General features: G+C 39.7%; 1 protein-coding gene across 1 annotated transcript in view; it reads right to left on the reverse strand.

Annotated features, from left to right (window-relative positions):
- The window catches only part of LOC109871125 (striated muscle preferentially expressed protein kinase-like), a 92,427-nt gene that overhangs the window by 55,476 nt on the left and 17,717 nt on the right, over nucleotides 1–19,234 (reverse strand). The window contains exons 7-14 of the mRNA XM_031806021.1: nucleotides 17,948–18,208; nucleotides 17,487–17,645; nucleotides 16,906–17,095; nucleotides 12,426–12,655; nucleotides 10,466–10,585; nucleotides 3,621–3,725; nucleotides 1,654–1,860; nucleotides 1,325–1,448 (exon numbers count right to left, since the gene is read on the reverse strand). Coding sequence (XP_031661881.1) covers nucleotides 1,325–1,448; nucleotides 1,654–1,860; nucleotides 3,621–3,725; nucleotides 10,466–10,585; nucleotides 12,426–12,655; nucleotides 16,906–17,095; nucleotides 17,487–17,645; nucleotides 17,948–18,208 — 1,396 coding nt within the window. The remainder of the gene's footprint in view (nucleotides 1–1,324; nucleotides 1,449–1,653; nucleotides 1,861–3,620; nucleotides 3,726–10,465; nucleotides 10,586–12,425; nucleotides 12,656–16,905; nucleotides 17,096–17,486; nucleotides 17,646–17,947; nucleotides 18,209–19,234) is intronic.

Here is a 19,234-nt window from a genome sequence, read left to right on the forward strand (position 1 = left end):
AAAACCACCTGAGAATTGATTGTAAAAAACGTTTGACATGTTTCTGTGGACATTACGGATATTATTTGGAATTTTCGTCTACGTTGTCATGACAGCTCTTTCCTGTGAATTTCTGAACATAACACGCCAAACAAACTGAGGTTTTTGGGATATAAAAATAATCTTTATGGAACAAATGGAACATTTATTGTGTAAATGGGAGTCTTGTGAGTGAAAACATCCCAAGATCATCAAAGGTAAACGATTAATTTTTATTGCTTTTCTGATTTCGTGACCAAGCTACTTGATGCTAAGTACATAATGGGACATCATGTCTCGCTCCATCCACCAACGCCACGTTGCACCACAGACTGTCCAGGAGTTGGTGGATGCTTTAGTCCAGGTCTGGGAGGAGATCCCAGGGAAATTATAATGAATAAATAGGACACGCCTAAGTGTCGTTAATGTCTCTTGGACGGTCTTTGCCGCCCTCTGGTGACAAGTGGAACCAACACAACAAGTGTTGTTTTTTTGGGGGATGCATGAATCACAATGTGAGTCATATGTCCAAAGGCGGAAATACCAGTCCCCTGGGGCCCTTTGGTAAATATGCAAATAGATTTTCTTAAAACCTCTTGTGACTACCCATCCCGGATCCGGGAGAATTGTCATACTAGAAAATATTCATATTCATGAAGTGAAATATATTCAAACACAGCTTAGACTTTTGTTAATCACCCTGTCATTTCAGATTTTGAAAATATGCTTTACAGCCAAAGCAAGACACGCATTTGTGTAAGTTTATCGATAGCCTAGCATAGCATTATGCCTAGCTAGCAATGAGAACTCACTGAACAGGCAGAGACCTCAAAAAACAAACTTCTGAACGGTTAGTCCTCTGGGTTTTGCCTGCTACATAAGTTCTGTTATACTCACAGACATGATTCAAACAGTTTTAGAAACTTCAGAGTGTTTTCTATCCAAATCTACTAATGATATGCATATCTTATATTCTTGGCATGAGTAGCAGGAAGATGAAATTGGGCACGATATTTATCCAAAAGTGAAAATGCTGCCCCCTATACTTTGAGAAGTTAACCTCTCTCCTTACCTTCATCTACACTGATTGAAGTGGCTTTGACAAGTGGCTTTGACAATAAGAGATCATAGCTTTCACCTGGATTCATCTGGTCAGTCTATGTCATGGAAAGAGCAGGTGTCCTTAATTGTTGTACCCTCAGTGTATACTAACTATGAGTTAAATTGTACCTTCAAATTTAAAGCATATGCTTAAAATAACCATGTTAATAGTGTTTCAGCTGTAGTGGTACAGTGTGTGACTTGCCTCTTCCAGATAACTGAAGCGTTGACGTGGTTCAGAGTGATGGTGATGCTGAATGACAGGTTCTCCTGGACATAGACTATGTCTGGCTTATCAATGATCACCGGACCCTCCTGAAGATATGGACCTTGGAAGAAATTAAATCTCTTTAAAGGAATAGTTCATCACATTTTCAAAACTACATATTTGTTATAAGCCTTGTCAGCAGTCTTTTGGACAAGGAGAGAGTGCAAGCCATGCTTACATGTTGTTATTAAACCAGCCCTTGCCAGGAAACACTAATATAGGCATCATGTCATCAATTCATGTTGCCCTCATTTGATGGCTCATACCTCTGTTGACAAGTTGCACTGGGTCTGTGGACGGAGAGGGTTTGCTAAAGGCCTTGGTGGTGATTGACAGGACCCTGAAGGCATAGCAGACTCCTTTGGAGCAGCTGGTCACTGTATAGCAAGGGTCTTTCAGACTGGACACTATGATGGTCCACTGGATCGAGCCCCGTGCTTGTTGTTGGATGGCATACATCAACGTGTTGGGATCTGCAATGGCAAAAATACATTTTTTGATACGTATGAATACATGTAGACAGATGATAACCTTGACCTGTTGGAATGGCATTCAAACAGAATGAACTTGAACATATACTACACTGAAGAAAAATATAAATGCAACATGCAACAATTTCAAAGATTTTACAGAGTAACAGTTCATATAAGGAAATCAGTCAATTTAAATTAATTCAGTAGGGCCTAATCTATAGATTTCACATTACTGGAAATATAGATAAGTATCTGTTGGTCACAGATACATAAAAAAAAAGAAAGAGGTGTGGATCAGAAAACCAGTCAGTATCTGGTGTGACCACCATTTTCCCCATGCAGAGCGACACATCTCCGCATAGAGTTGATCAGGCTGTTGATTGTGGCCTGTGGCCGGTGGAATGTTGTCTCACTCCTCTTCAATGGCTGTGTGCAGTTGCTGGATATTGTCAGGAACTGGAACACGCTGTCGTACATGTCGATCTAGAGCATCCCAAACATGCTCAGTGGGTGACATGTCTGGTGAGTATGCAGGCCATAGAAGAACTGGGACATTTTCAGCTTCCAGGAATTATGTACAGATCCTTGCGACCTGCCCGTGCATTATCATGCTGGAACATGAAGTGATGGTGGCAGATGAATGGCACAACAATGGGCGTCAGGATCTCATCATGTGCATTCTGTGCATTCTAATTGCCATCGATAAAGTGCATTTGTGTTGCCATCGATAAAGTGCATTTGTGTTCATTGTCTGTAGCTTATGCCTGCCCAAACCATAACCCCAACTCCACCATCGGGCACTCTGTTCACATCAGCATCCTGCTCGCCCACACATCTGCCCGGTACAGTTGAAACCGGGATTCATCCTTGCAGAGCACACTTCTCCAGTGTGCCAGTGGGCATCGAAGATGAGTCTTTGCCCACTGAAGCCGGTTACGACGCCGAACTGCAGTTTAGGTCAAGACCCTGGTCAGGATGAACAAGCAGATGAACTTCCCTGAGATGGTTTCTGAACGTTTGTGCAGAAATGTTTTGTTTGTGTGTATGGAATATTTCTGGGAACTTTTATTTCAGCTCATGAAACATGGGACCAACACTAAATGTTGTGTTTATATTTTAGTTCAGTATAGAGCTTATCCTGTACTACGAAAATGGATATGATACCACCAGCCTCATCTTACTCAATATTCTTAATCAATCAATGATTCACCCTGGTGCCGTATCCTTTGATTGTAAACTTGGTAATACCAAATACAGTAAAGATATACAGTGGGGCAAAAAAGTATTTAGTCAGCCACCAATTGTGCAAGTTCTCCCACTTAAAAATATAATAGAGGCCTGTGAAGACTTACAGAAAACGTTTGACCTCTGTCATTGCCAACAAAGGGTATATAACAAAGTATTGAGATAAACTTTTGTTATTGACCAAATACTTATTTTCCACCATAATTTGCAAATTAATTAATTAAAAATCCTACAATGTGATTTTCAGTTTTTTTTCTCATTTTGTCTATCATAGTTGAAGTGTACCTGTGATGAGAATTACAGGCCTCTCTCATCTTTTTAAGTGGGAGAACTTGCACAATTGGTGGCTGACTAAATACTTTTTTGCCCCACTGTACATCATTCTTCACTTCATGTTTCTTTTTCATCAGGTGATGTTACAACTGTCTAGCAGCTAGCTTTTGAAATACAGGGAACCATGGTTCCACAATCCACATTGTAATGAATGATAGAAATGCTAGTGAAATGAAAATTACCAATAGAGGGATCCAGCCTCCGGGGTTTTTTCCAGCTCAGGGTGATAGTCTTGCCAGTAACCGCCTCTATTACTGGGGGCCCATCTGGAGGGTCTGGAAGAACATCTGAAAAGAACCAAACAGTAGGTGTTTAACACCACCACGTGTTTTTTATCTTTGATAAAAATGTATATCCCCCTATTCATATAAACAGTATCCCTTTACCACCTACCCTACAGTAAAGGACTAACTTCTTGAATAGGAGGATATACATTTTATAATAGATTTGAACAATTGTTAGAAACGTTTGTTAGGGCTGCAGTCCAAACACATTTTTACCCTCTAAGCCCTCGCAACTTTCCCTCAGGGGAATCCCCATCGAAAATGGATACAGAGCGATTGCAATCGTACGTGGAGGTTCAATTCACTAAACTTGACCCCTCTGCCCTCGATTTTGCTAGAGAGAGCGAGTGAACAACTTTGATCACTTGTGTCATTGATATGACCCACAAATCAATGCAAACTGTAGTCATGTGTCATACTCCAGCGGCCGCGAACTGTCAAATTGAATCAACAGGGCTTTATTTTCGGTATGTCAGATAAATTTATTAAGCTAGCTTGCAAAAACAAAATATACACTAATGTTCCAAATTTTGGGGTCACTTAGAAATGTCCTTGTTTTGACAGAAAAGCACATGTTTTGTCTATTAAAATAACATCAAATTGATCAGAAATACAGTGTATCAGCAACCATCACTCCTGTGTTCCAATGGCACATTGTGTTAACTAATCCATGTTTATCATTTTAAAAGGCAAATTGATCATTAGAAAACCCTTTTGCAATTATGTGAGCACAGCTGAAACTGTTGTCCTGATTAAAGAAGTGATCAAACTGGCCTTCTTTAGAAAGGCCAGTTGAGTATCTGGAGCATCAGTATTTGTGGGTTTGATTACAGGCTCAAAATGGACCAGAAACAAAGACATTTCTTCTGAAACTCATCAGTCTGTTCTTGTTCTAGGAAATGAAGGCTATTCCATGTGAAAAATCGCCCAAAAATAAGATCTCGTACAGCGCTGTGTACTACTCCCTTCACAGAACAGCACGAACTGGCTCTAACCAGAATATAAAGAGGAGTGGGAGGCCCCAGTGCACAACTGAGCAAGAAGACAAGTACATTATTGTCTTGTTTGAGAAACAGATGCCTCACAAGTCCTCAACTGGCAGCTTCATTAAATAGTACCCGCAAAACACCAGTCTCAACATCAACAGTGAAGAGGCGACTCTGGGATGCTGGCCTTCTAGGCAGAGCTGCAAAGAAAAAGCCATATCTCAGACTGGCCAATAAAAAGAAAAGATTAATATGGGTAATAGAACACCAACACTGGACAGAGGAAGATTCTAAAAATTGTTATGGTCAGACGAATCTCAGTTCGAGGTGTTCGGATCACAAAAAAGAACATTCGTGAGACATGCAGAAAAAATGAAAAGTTTCTGGAGGAGTGCTTGACGCCATCTGTCAAGCGTGGTGCAGGCAATGTGATGGTCTGTGGGTGCTTTGGTGGTGGTAAAGTGGGAGATTTGTACAGGGTAAAAGGAAGGCAATCACTCCATTTTGCAACGCCATGCCATACCCTGTGGATGGCATTTTATTGGAGCCAATTTCCTCCTACAACAGGACAATGACCCAAAGCACAGCTCTAAACTATGCGATAGCTATTTAGGGAAGAAGCAGTCAACTGGTATTCTGTCTATAATGGAGTGGCCAGCACAGTTACCGAATCTCAAACTTATTAAGCTGTTGTGGGAGCACCTTGACCGTATGGTACGTAAGAAGTGCCCATCAAGCCAATCCAAATTGTGGGAGGTGCTTCAGGAAGCAAAATCTCTTCAGATTACCTCAACAAATTGACAACTAGAATGCCAAAGGTCTGCAAGGCTGTAATGGCTGCAAATGGAGGATTCTTTGACAAAAGCAAAGTTTGAAGGACACAATTATTATTTCAATTAAAAATCATTATTTATGACCTTGACAATGTCTTGTCTATATTTCCTATTCATTTTGCAACTATTTTCATGTATGTTTTCATGGAAAACAAGGACATTTCTAAGTGACCCCAAACCTTTGAACGATAGTGTATATGACATTGATTTTAGCGTTGGCAAATTGACTGAGTCTCATAGTGAGGACCCTATAAAAAGTAGATAGCTTCATAAAGATAGCTAGCCAACTGTGGGTGACTGTAGCTGGCTACCTGACTGGAGTGCTAGCTAGCTACGTTAGCTTGCTAGGTACATTAATTAGGTTGGTTGTTTTTAATCTCAATTTCAAGATTTCCACCATTGAGATTGCCTCTCCGATCATCACTCTCCCTCGCTTGGGAAGGTACACTCGGTTGTGACGATGTAAACCCTAATTCAAGGACTGAGGGTTTAGGGCCAAGGGCTGTCTACTTTTTATTTGGACTGCAGCCCAGGTCCCCTATTCCATCAACACTGTAGTTAAAGTTAATGAGGAATGGTAAAATGACCCTCTTGTGTATGCATCAAAGTATGCTGAATCCCAAATTGACCTCGAGCCCATAAACCCTTGGCAAGGTGCGCGCAATATGGCAAAAACTCCACCCAGTCGAGGCAAAGCAAGGAAAACCTGTGTAATTGCTGTGTTGCAAACCAGTTTTTTTTTATTTATTTTTTATTTCACCTTTATTTAACCAGGTAGGCTAGTTGAGAACAAGTTCTCATTTGCAACTGCGACCTGGCCAAGATAAAGCATAGCAGTGTGAGCATACAACAAAGAGTTACACATGGAGTAAACAATTAACAAGTCAATAACACAGTAGAAAACGAAGGGGGGGTCTATATACAATGTGTGCAAAAGGCATGAGGAGGTAGGCAAATAATTACAATTTTGCAGATTAACACTGGAGTGATAAAAGATCAGATGGTCATGTACAGGTAGAGATATTGGTGTGCAGAAGAGCAGAAAAGTAAATAAATAAAAACAGTACGGGGATGAGGTAGGTGAAAAGGGTGGGCTATTTACCAATAGACTATGTACAGCAGCAGCGATCGGTTAGCTGCTCAGATAGCTGATGTTTGAAGTTGGTGAGGGAGATAAAAGTCTCCAACTTCAGCGATTTTTGCAATTCGTTCCAGTCACAGGCAGCAGAGTACTGGAACGAAAGGCGGCCAAATGAGGTGTTGGCTTTAGGGATGATCAGTGAGATACACCTGCTGGAGCGCGTGCTACGGATGGGTGTTGCCATCGTGACCAGTGAGCTGAGATAAGGCGGAGCTTTACCTAGCATAGACTTGTAGATGACCTGGAGCCAGTGGGTCTGGCGACGAATATGTAGCGAGGGCCAGCCGACTAGAGCATACAAGTCGCAGTGGTGGGTAGTATAAGGTGCTTTAGTGACAAAACGGATGGCACTGTGATAGACTGCATCCAGTTTGCTGAGTAGAGTGTTGGAAGCCATTTTGTAGATGACATCGCCGAAGTCGAGGATCGGTAGGATAGTCAGTTTTACTAGGGTAAGCTTGGCGGCTTGAGTGAAGGAGGCTTTGTTGCGGAATAGAAAGCCGAGTTAAGCATTAAGGGGCGCTAATTCAAATTTTGGGATGAAAAACGTTCCCGTTTTAAACAAGATATTTTGTCATGAAAAGATGCTCAACTATGCATATTATTGACAGCTTTGGAAAGAAAACACTGACGTTTCCAAAACTGCAAAGATATTTTCTGTGAATGCCACAGAACTGATCTTACAGGCGAAAACCAGATAAAAATCCAACCAGGAAGTGCCGCATTTTTTGAAACCGCCTCATGCCAATGACTCCTTATATGGCTGTGAATGAGCTACGAATGAGCTTACGTTTTCCACGTATTCCCCAAGGTGTCTACAGCATTGTGACGTCTTTTTAGGCATTTAGGCATATGGTAAGGGACCATATATAGCATGTGGTCACATGGTGTCTCCCGCAGAAAATCTCGCGTAAAATACTGAGGTAGCCATTTTTCCAATCGCTTCTTATGAGAAACCAATTGCCTCGACGGATATATTATCGAATATATATGTTAAAAGACCTTGAGGATGGATCCTAAACAACGTTTGCCGTGTTTCTGTCGATATTATGGAGCAATTTATTTTTAAAGTTTGCCGTTATAGTTGCAGCATTTTCCGGTCGATTTCTCAGCCAAGCATGATGAAGAAACGGGAGCTATTTCGCCTACAAAAATAATATTTTTGGAAAAAACTAACATTTGCTATCTAACTGGGAGTCTCCTGAGTGAAAGCATCCGAAGTTCTTCAAAGGTAAATGATTTAATTTGGTTGCTTTTCTTATTTTCGTGAAAATGTTGCCTGCTGCCAGCAGAGCTAGCATAGCATTATGCCATGATAAACAAATGCTTGTTAGCATTGGCTGTAACGCATATTTTGAAAATCTGAGATGACAGTGTTGTTAACCTCTTGAACCTCTGGGGGCAGTATTTCATTTTTGGATGAAAAACGTTCCCGTTTTAAACAAGATATTTTGTCACGAAAAGATGCTCAGCTATGCATATAATTGACAGCTTTGGAAAGAAAACACTCTGACGTTTCCAAAACTGCAAAGATATTGTCTGTGAGTGCCACAGAACTAATGCTACAGGCAAAACCAAGATGAAATTTCATACAGGAAGTGAGCCAGATTTTGAATGCGCTGTGTTCCAATGTCTCCTTATATGGCTGCGCAAGGAATGAGCCTACACTTTCTGTCGTTTCCCCAAGGTGTCTGAAGCATTGTGACGTATTTGTAGGCATATCATTGGAAAATTGACCATAAGAGACTACATTTACCAGGTGTCCGCTCGGTTTCCTCCGTCGAAACTATTGCGTAATCTCCAGGTGCGTGCATTTTTCCATTTTGTTCAGAGGAGAAACCAAACTGCCACGAGTGATTTATCATCGAATAGATATGTGAAAAACACCTTGAGGATTGATTCTAAACAACGTTTGCCATGTTTCTGTCAATATTATGGAGTTAATTTGGAAAAAGGTTTGCCGTTGTAATGACTGAATTTTCGGGGGTTTTCTTAGCCAAACGTGATGAACAAAACGGAGCGATTTTCTCCTAAACAAATAATATTTTTTGAAAAACTGAACATTTGCTATCTAACTGAGAGTCTCCTCATTAAAAACATCCGAAGTTCTTCAAAGGTAAATGATTTTATTTGAATGCTTTTCTTGTTTTTGTGAAAATGTTGCCTGCTGAATGCTAGGCTTAATGCTATGCTAGCTATCAATACTCTTACACAAATGCTCTTGTAGCTATGGTTGAAAAGCATTTTTTTTTAAATCTGAGATGACAGTGTTGTTAACAAAAGGCTAAGCTTGTGAGCCAATATATTTATTTCATTTCATTTGTGATTTTCATGAATAGTTAACGTTGCGTTATGGTAATGAGCTTGAGGCTATAATTACGCTCCCGGATACGGGATTGCTCGTCGCAACAGGTTAACAAAAGGCTAAGCTTGTGTTTGAATATATTTATTTAATTTCATTTGCGATTTTCATGAATAGGAAAAGTTTCTAGGGGTATTTATGTCCGCTGCGTTATGCTAATGCGTTTGAGGCTAAGATTACGCTCCCGGATACGGGATTGCTCATCGCAAGAGGTTAACAATGTGAGAAGCTTTGCATAATTATAAATGCTTGAAAACCAAAGTCTGACACCATAACAATTCCCACTCTCTCTTCACCTGACTACTCCAGGATACTTTTCTGCTGGATTCCAGAAAAATGAAAGCCCTAAAAAGCCTACTCATGCTTTTGCCCAGTCTTCCCCTTTATGTCCCAGGTTCCAAGAGGTGTTCCCAAGTCATCCCCTCCATTTTCACCTGATAGGCACATCACCTGATATGCAAGTGCGTATCCATAATCAACATTACATCCTCTTGAGATTACTCAGCACTCTATTTAATACTGTTATGTTTTGTGTGTCTTTTTGTTGCTTTCCAAGTCGTATGCTATCACACTCTTAGGAACCAGCAGGAGAGAGTGGAGAAACAAAAAGTGCTCCAGCTGACATGTAACAAGATAGCAGATTCAGCTGAAACGTCATTTGTTGTGTGATGAGAGATGGAAATACAATTGTGTATGGTGTGGTCATAGAACAGAGGCCATATGTCTCTGAGATTGTAAACCTCACTGTGAATGTTTGTTAACATTGTTTGTTCATTTATAATCATTTGGTAGTTTTTGTCAATTCATGTTTTGTTATCATTGTTTGTTCATTGATACTAATTTGTTCGTTTTTTAAATTCGTGTATTATCATTTTTTAAAAGTAATTTCCAACGTTATGTAAATTTAACATTAGGAAGCTATTTTTCAAAAGGAGGGACTGTTGGATTCGGGGTGGACTTTGAACATTGCTATACGCATAAGCATAGTAGAAAAGGAGTGGAAGAGACTGGTTTTTATGTCAGAGGTTAATGGTTCTCTGTAGAAAGACAGATGGCTTTGGAATGTGTTGGATGTCACAGGATTGCTATAGAAGAAGCATATGGACATCTGTGGATTAGGCAAAGGAGGGGTTGAGGTCAGGTCAGATCCCTTGAAGGGAGAAATGATGGTTCATTACCCTTTTACCCTCTTCCTGTCGAACCATAAGATGTAATTATTTGAGAGAAGGAGGAGTTCCTAAAGTGGAGTATATATATTTGTAGTGGTGGAAACATGTCTATGCCTGAATACAGCTGTGTAGACCCTTTGGGAAGAATTAAACTTGGTTAAGCTTCACTAGTGTCCGTGGGTTATTTACTCAGAAAACCCAACAGCTTCAAGTACTGTAAGTATTAACAAAAAGTAATCTGGGATTCCTCACCAGTCACAAATAGATGGGCATAGCAAGTGGCTTTGCCCACCTTGTTGGAGATGACACTCTTGTACACCCCTCCGTGAGCATGGCAGACAGAGCTGATGACCAGGCTGTGGATGTCTCTGACTGGAAGAGAGGAACAGCACAGGTGTGAGTTTCCCAAAGTGCATCATAGCGTTAAGCTAATCATCATATCCTGCTAAAAGTCCGTTGTTAGCGTTCAAGATGTTTTCCAAAAAACATTGCTGTACAACAACTGATTAATCAAATATAGGAACACTATCTATAAATTATTGTGCATTTAATTTTGGACAATTTTACAATATGTTGTGATGCGCAAGTGTATGAAAGTCACAGTTGGACTTACAGTTGAAGACGGAAGTTTACATACACTTAGGTTGGAATCATTAAAACTCATTTTTCAACCACTAAACAAATGTCTTGTTAACAAACTATAGTTTTGGCAAGTCAGTTAGGACATCTACTTTCTACATGACAAAATACATTTTTCCAACAATTGTTTACAGACAGATTATTTAACTTATTATTCAGTGTATCACAATTACAGTTGGTCAGAAGTTTACATACACTAAGTTGATTTTCTGAAAATTCCAGAAAATGATGTCATGGCTTTAAAAGCTTCTGATAGGCTAATTGACATAATTTGAGTTAATCGGAGGTTTACCTAAGGATGTATTTCAAGGCCTACCTTCAAACTCAGTGCACCTTTACTTAACATCACGGGAAAATCAAAAGAATTCAGCCAAAAATATTGTAGACCTTCACAAGTCTGGTTCATCCTTGGGAGCAATTTCCAAAAGCCTGAAGGTACCACATTCATCTGTACAAACAATAGTATGCAAGTATAAACACCATGAGACCACGCAGCCGTCATACTGCTCAGGAAGGAGATGTGTTCCGTCTCCTAGAGATTAATGTACTTTGGTGTGAAAAGTGCAAATCAATCCCAGAACAACAGCAAATTACCTTGTGAAGATGCTGGAGGAAACGGGTAAAAAAGTATCTATATTTCACAGTAAAACGAGTCCTATATCGTCATTACCTGAAAGGCCGCTCAGCAAGGAAGAAGCCACTGCTCCAAAACCGCCATAAAAAAGCCAGACTACGGTTTGCACCTGCACATGGGGACAAAGATCGTACCTTTTGGAGAAACTGTTTGGCCACAATGACCATCGTTATGTTTGGAGGAAAAAGGGGGAGGCTTGCAAGCCGAAGAACCCCATCTGAACCGTGAAGCACGGGGGTGGCAGCATCATGTTGTGGGGGTGCTTTGCTGCAAGAGGGACTTGTGCACTTCACAAAATATATGGCTTCATGGGGTACGACAATTATGTGGACATATTGAAGCAACATCTCAAGACATCAGTCAGGAAATAAAAGCTTGCTCTCAAATGGGTCTTCCAAATGGACAATGACCCCAAGCATACTTCCAAAGTTGTATAGCAAAATGGCTTAAGGACAACAAAGTCAAGGTATTGGAGTGGCCATCACAAAGCCCTGATCTCAATCTCATAGAACATTTGTGGGCAGAAGTGAAAAAGCTTGAGCGAGCATGGAGGCCTATAAACCTGACTCAGTTACACCTGCTCTGTCAGGAGGAATGGGCCAAAATTCACCCAACTTATTTTGGGAAGCATCTGGAAGGCTACCCGAAGCGTTTGACCCAAGTTGAACAATTTAAAGGCAATGCTACCAAATACTAATTGAGTGTATGTAACCTTCTGACACACTGGGAATGTGATGAAATAAATCAAAGCTGAAATAAATCATTCTCTATATTATCATTCTGACATTTTACATTCTTAAAATAAAGGGGTGATCCTAACTGACCTAAGACAAGGATTATTTACTTGGATTAAATGTCAGGAATTGTGAAAAACTGAGTTTAAATGTATTTGGCTAAGGTGTATATAGCTGCACTAATAAAGTACTAATCTCAACTCACACTGTGTCAATTTCCTGTCCTCCATGCTGTCGATCTTCTTGCCATTGTGGAACCACACGATTGTGGGGTACGGCAGGCCGGCCACCTTGCACTTGAGCACGGCCTCCTTGCCCTCAATCACGTCCACGTCGTACAGTGGTTTGACAAAGTCAGGCATGACGAAGCGCTCAATCTCGTTGACCAGCAGCTCAGGCTCCTCCGGGATGGACGGCATCTTCTCGAGCTTCACCCTTTGGAGGGAGGAGAGCAGGGAGGGAGGGAAATGAAAAAGAGTGAGGGAGTTATTGGAGAGAGAGAGAGCAACTTGTTGAATGTGCTTAATATGGATTGTGAAATCTAGGCTAGATTATTTCTAAATGTTGTATTTAGACAGTGAAGCTAAAACTTAAATTGTCTCTATTCTCCAGCATTTGATCAATATGACACAATAGTGGAGAATGTGTTATTTGAGGGGATTTTCATACATACTTTTTGTCATGTAGTGTATGTGGACACCTGATTGTCGAACATCTCATTCCAAAATCATTGGCAATACTATGGAGTTGGTCCCCCCTTGGCTGCTATAAAAGCCCCCACTATTCTGGAAAGGCTTTCTACTAGATGTTGGAACATTGCTGTGGGGACTTGCTTCCATTTAGCCACAAGAGCATTAGTGAGGTCGGGCCCTGATGTTGGGTGATTAGGCCTTGTTTGCAGTCAGCGGTCCAATTCATCCTAAAAGTGTTCGATGGGGTTGAGGTCAGGGCTCTGTGCAGGCCAGTTAAGTTCTTCCCACCGATCTCGACAAACGATTTCTGTATGAACCTCGCTTTGTGCACGGGGGCATTGTCATGCTGAAACAGGAAAGGGCCTTCCCCAAACAGTCTAGAATATCATTGTATGCTGTAGCTTTGAGATTTCCCTTCACTGGAACTAAGGAGCCTGAACCATGAAAAACAGCCCCAGACCATTATTCTTTCTCCATCAAACTTTACAGTTGACACTATACATTGGGGCAGGTAGCGTTCTCCTGGCAACCGCCAAACCCAGATTGGTCTGTCGGACTGCCAGATGGTGATACGTGATTCATCACACATTTCTACTGTTCCAGAGTCCAATGGCAGCAAGCTTTACACCATTCCAGCCGACAGTTGGCATTGTGCATGGTGATCTTAGGCTTGTGTGCAGTTGCTCGGCCATGGAAACCCATTTTGTGAAGCTCCCGACGAACAGTTCTTGTGCTGACGTTGCTTCCAGAGGCAGTTTGGAACTCGGTAGTGAGTGTTGCAACCGAGGACAAATTATTTTTACGCGCAATGTGCTTCAGCACTCGGCTGTCTCATTATGTGAGCTTGTGTGGCCTACCAGTTCGCAGCTAAGCCGTTGTTGCTCCTAGACGTTTCCACTTCTCAATAACAGCACTTACAGTTGACCAGGGCAGCTCTAGCAGGGCAGATATTTGACGAACTGACTTGTTGGAATCCTATAAACTGACTTATTGGTATCCTAGTGCCATGTTGAAAGTCACTGAGGTCTTCAGTAAGGCCATTCTACTGCCAATGTTTATGTATGGAGATTGCATGGCTGTGTGCTCGATTGTATGCAACCAGTGTAGCTGAAATAGCCTAATTTACTCATTTGAAGGGGTGTCCACAAACTTTTGTATATATAGTGTATATGCTTTAACACTTAGACATAAAATTAGGGAAGACCGGGGACAAAATGTATTGTATTGAATTTTACTCTATTGTTCAGAGACCCTTTGAAATAGGGCGGTTATTTTTTTATATAAGAAACTTACATCTGTCTCAATCATTTATAAAATGTTGCAATAACTCTGTTGCACTGACTCGATGCACACACACTGGACTCTACCCACACATTCACACATACTTACACTAACACCCCAACAGACACATAAACACATACTACATACTTTCACACACACATAACACGTGGACACATGCATACTGATAGCACACTCACACACACACACTTTCACACTCGCCACAAATGCTGCTGATACTGTCTATTATCTATCCTGTTGCCTAATCACATACCTACTGTATATGTACATACAGTAGCTACCTCAATTACCACGTACACCTGCACATCGACTCGGTACTGGTACTCCCTGTATATAGCCACGTTATTTTTACTAGTTATTGTTATTCATTATTCACTATGTATTTCTTCCTGGTGTCAATATTTGTATTTTTATTTTATTTTTATGTTTAACTCAGCATTGTTGAAAAGGGACCCTTAAGTAAGCGTTTCAATGTTAGTCTGCACCTGTAGTTTACAAAGCATGTGACAAATAAAATTGGATTTGATTTAGGTCTGTGCATAAAACGGTCGGATCAAAATATAGATTTTAATCTGAAAAGTCCTGATGTTACATTTGCCCCCATGCCAGGGGCAATTGTAACAGTAACTGGGGTCAAATGGAATGCCTAAGAAATAAACCAAATAAACTCAATTAACTTTTAAAAAACATTAACGTTTATGAATTATCATATCATCATAGACATATGTAATGATTTTGCAAGAAATAATTATTTGTATGTATGTAACCAATATTTACAGTAACACCCCTGTTTGGTTCGGTTCCTCTCACAATATATTGAATAGTCTAATGGTGCCCAGGTCATATATGTTTACAACTCCTTTGGCACTCTACATGACCCCAAGGATATTGAATTGTGACAATTACACAATTATTTGTATAATTCATACTATCTTAAAGTTAAAATAACTTGTTTTCATCATTTGGCTGCTTGACTCAGGGTCATTTTCACACTGTGTTACAATTCCCCCCAACCCTAGCAGCCATGGCAAAACATCATGTGCCTAGCAAGAGGAAACAATAGTGACACATGTCAATCATGTCAATGTTAAGCAAATATAAAGTGATTGAAAATGATGTTAGTTTGAATTCTTGGACATTAAGGCTCAGGATAGTATAAAAAATGTATAGCCAGTGGAACAAACTACTTACACACCTAAAAAACCAACATTTGCCCATAAAATGAGCAAATGGTGAGATATTTGGCTTAAACTTTTCAAGCAGGGAGAGAACTTTAATGGGCATGTACTGAGTTTTGTCACTCTAGCTAGTTTCTGTTAGGAGAAATTGAAGGTGTTACAATTGACCCCAGTCTCCCCCACGTTATATACAGTATCTAGTCCCCTCCATTTGAAGAAATCACTTGGAGTATTTGGACAAATTAAATGTGAAAGGAATGTAAGAGAATATAACACAATAGATCTGGTAAAAGATAAACTAAAGAAAAAACAACTGTTCTATTGTATTTTTTTTGTACCATCATCATGCAATTTAGATTTTGGCCACTAGATGGCAGCAGTGTATGTGAAACGTTCCAATGAACCATTGCATTTCTGTTCAAGATGTTGTATTAAGACTGCTCAAATGTGCCTAATTTGTTTATTAATAACTTTTCATATTCAAAATGTTGCACTCTCCTCAAACAATAGCATGGTATTCTTTCACTGCAATAGCTACTGTAAATTGGAAAGTGCAGCTAGATTAACAAGAATTTAAGCTTTCTGCCAATATCAGATATGTCTATGTCCTGGTAAATGTTCTTGTTACTTACATCCTTATGCTAATAACATTAGCCTATGTTAGCTCAACTGTCCCGTGGATGGGATACCGATCCCAAATGAGTTTTAAACTAGTCTAAAGGTTAGCGCTTGGTCCCAAATCGCTTGCACCCAATGACTGCATCAAGCTTGACATCTCGTTGGGTGCATTTGCAGATTGTTTTGGGTATATTCTGGGACATGTCTTGCACAATAGTAACTTATTGGTGAATGGTGCCTGGAGTAATTTTATTTCCAAATGTGCAGAGAGGATGTTTCTGAGCACTTCTAAGTTCTTCCTGATGCTGCCACGATTAAGAAAATTCTTAAATGGATCATGAATATTGATGAATAATGATATTTGTGCCTCTGTAACTTTCTCACTCTTCATTATTCATGATTCATTCAGCATTTGTCATGATCATGGCAGCATCCAAATGAATATAAGAGTCTTTAGAAACATATTTTATTCTCACTTTATTCTCACTCCAAAATGACACCTGACATAATTCACCATTCAGTTACTATTGGACAAGACATGACCCAAAACAAACTGCAAATGCACCAACCGTATTTGTAGAGTCATAACCTTGATGTAGTCATTACAGGCAATGATTATAAAACCAATACTAAAGTTTCGACTACTTTAACACACTATAGCAAATTTACCCAAATACTTATGATTTCTTCAAATGGGGGAGACAAAGTTAAAGTGATTTGATGTCTAAATGGTTAAACAGATATATATGAAAATACCCTAAAATAAAAGGTGGAATTCTGGTACTGTCGCTGTCATATTTCAAATCCAAAATGCTGGAGTACAGAGCCAAAATGACAAATGTAGCTTCACTGTCCAAATACATATGGTGAGGAATGTAGGTGGTATGTGTGTTCCTACATTTGAGATGACATAGCAGGTTTGGGCTCCTGGACATAGAGTTCAGCGGCACTCTCGGCATCGCCGTGTGGATTGCAAGCGATGACTGTGTAGAAGCCCTCATCTTCGTTGGTGACATGAGAGATTATGAGGGAGTGACGTCCTCCCTCTTGTAAGATCTGCACATTGTCACTCTCTACCAGTGTATGGTCTGGGGAGAAAAGAGGACATACAGACATTGAGACATTGTCTGCACAGTGATTTTATTTGCGAAACCTTGAAATTGTGCATGCCACAAACAAATATAACTGTAGTAATTACTATGTAACATTGTGTACCTGCCAGACCTGGGTTCAAATACTATATAAAATATTTTAATTACTTTTACATAGATCTGGAAGTAGTTAATTATTTAAATGTATTCAGAAATAAACTTGGAAAGTATTGGCATGTATTTTAAAATACTCAAATACACTCACATGCATTTAACCCATGTATTTGAAAATAGTGTTTGAAATAAGTAGTTGAAAATACTTTCAAATAGTAGGCTATTTATAGGAAAATATTTGGCTGGGTGAACATGATGAAAATGGGTCTCCTACCAAAATGTCTCCAGCTGACTTTTGGAGGTGGTGTTCCGCTGACCCTGCAGTCAAAGCGGGCGTTACGTCCCTCAATCACCTCTAAGGCATCCAGCTTGCGGGTGAAAAGGGGCTTGATGGAAGGGATGACTTTGAGTTGGCCACTTAAAGTCAGTTCCTCTAAAACAAAACAAGGCCTACTTAAAGAAACAAACTTGAAAATAAAGTTGAAAATTAAGTAAAACATTTACAGTACCGGTTTTATTAATTCAAATGGTCATTCAACTCATTTCAAGAACTCCAGTTTGATTCTGGGTAGTTGATGACTTACATGTTATCATCTATATGATATGATACTGTATATGTATACAATAATATATATAAGCTAATTTATCTTTTGGTTAATCTATATGTTTGGTTATTCTAAACCACAGAAGTGAAGAGGACAAGCAAAGCAGATGACGGTGCAGTTAAGAGTTTACCTTTGGCCGAGGTCAGCTTGCACAAATAGGTGCCACTGTCATCCTCGTGCACTGAGTTGAGGAGCAGCATGCACCTTTTCCCGTCAAAATGCATTTTGCAGTTGAGCAGAGATGGCTGGATCAGTTTACCATCTGCAAGCCAATCGACGTCTGTGTCCAGTGGTCCATTTATGTGGCAATCTAACATAACCGTCTCACCTGCGTCCGCTGTGATGTCCATCACTGGACGGATAATTGTTAGGCCTGGCTCCACTGGTGGCACTAGAGGATACACAGGACAAGAGAGAATATTTTGTCAAATCTGTGTCTCATTTGTTATCTGGCAGTCTGCACCAAGTTAAGTATTTAGTAAGGTATATACTTAATATATCACCTGCGTTTTCAAAGTTGTGCAATAATCATGGATTTGAATCTCATAAGCAGTGGTGTAAAGTACTTAAGTAAAAATACTTTAAAATACTACTTAAATAGTTATTTGGGTATCTGTACTTTGCTATTTATATTTTTGACAATTTTTACTTTTGCTTCACTACATTCCTATAGAAAATATTGTACTTTTAACTCTTTTAAAGTACAAAATATTGTACTTTTAGCAGGACAAGAAAATTGTGAAATTCACACACTTATCAAGAGAACATGTGATCATACCTACTGCCTATGGTCTGGCGGACTCACTAAACACAAATTCATATTTTGTAAATAATGTGTTGGAGTGTTGGAGTGGCTATCTGTATATTTTAGAAACAAGAAAATTCTTGCTTAATATAAGGATTTTAAAATTATTTATTCTTTTACTTCTACTTTTGATACTTAAGTATATTTTAGACCAAATACTTTAAAACTTTTATTCTAGTATTTTACTGGCTGACTTGAATAACTTTCTATTAATTAAAACCTCATAAGGATCTGACCAATTTTTTTCCAATTTTCGCCTAAAATGACATACCCAAATCTAACTGCCTGTAGCTCAGGACCTGAAGCAAGGATATGCATATTATTGATACCATTTGAAAGGAAACACTTTGAAGTTTGTGGAAATGTGAAATTCAAGTAGGAGAATATAACACATTATATCTGGTAAAATATGTTGAAATGGAAGAGAAAAGCCATCATAGAGGAAGGTATCTATACTGTAATGACCTGGCTAGATCATAAAGGACCAATTGTCCTGGGAAGTTTGTTTTTGCAAATCACATTAGCCTACAGCTCAACCTTCTCGTGGGGGGGGGGGGATCCCATAGAGGAAGGTATCTATACTGTAATGACCTGGCTAGATCATAAAGGACC

Source organism: Oncorhynchus kisutch, linkage group LG26 (assembly GCF_002021735.2).
Source record: "Oncorhynchus kisutch isolate 150728-3 linkage group LG26, Okis_V2, whole genome shotgun sequence".
NCBI classification, from domain to species: domain Eukaryota; kingdom Metazoa; phylum Chordata; class Actinopteri; order Salmoniformes; family Salmonidae; genus Oncorhynchus; species Oncorhynchus kisutch.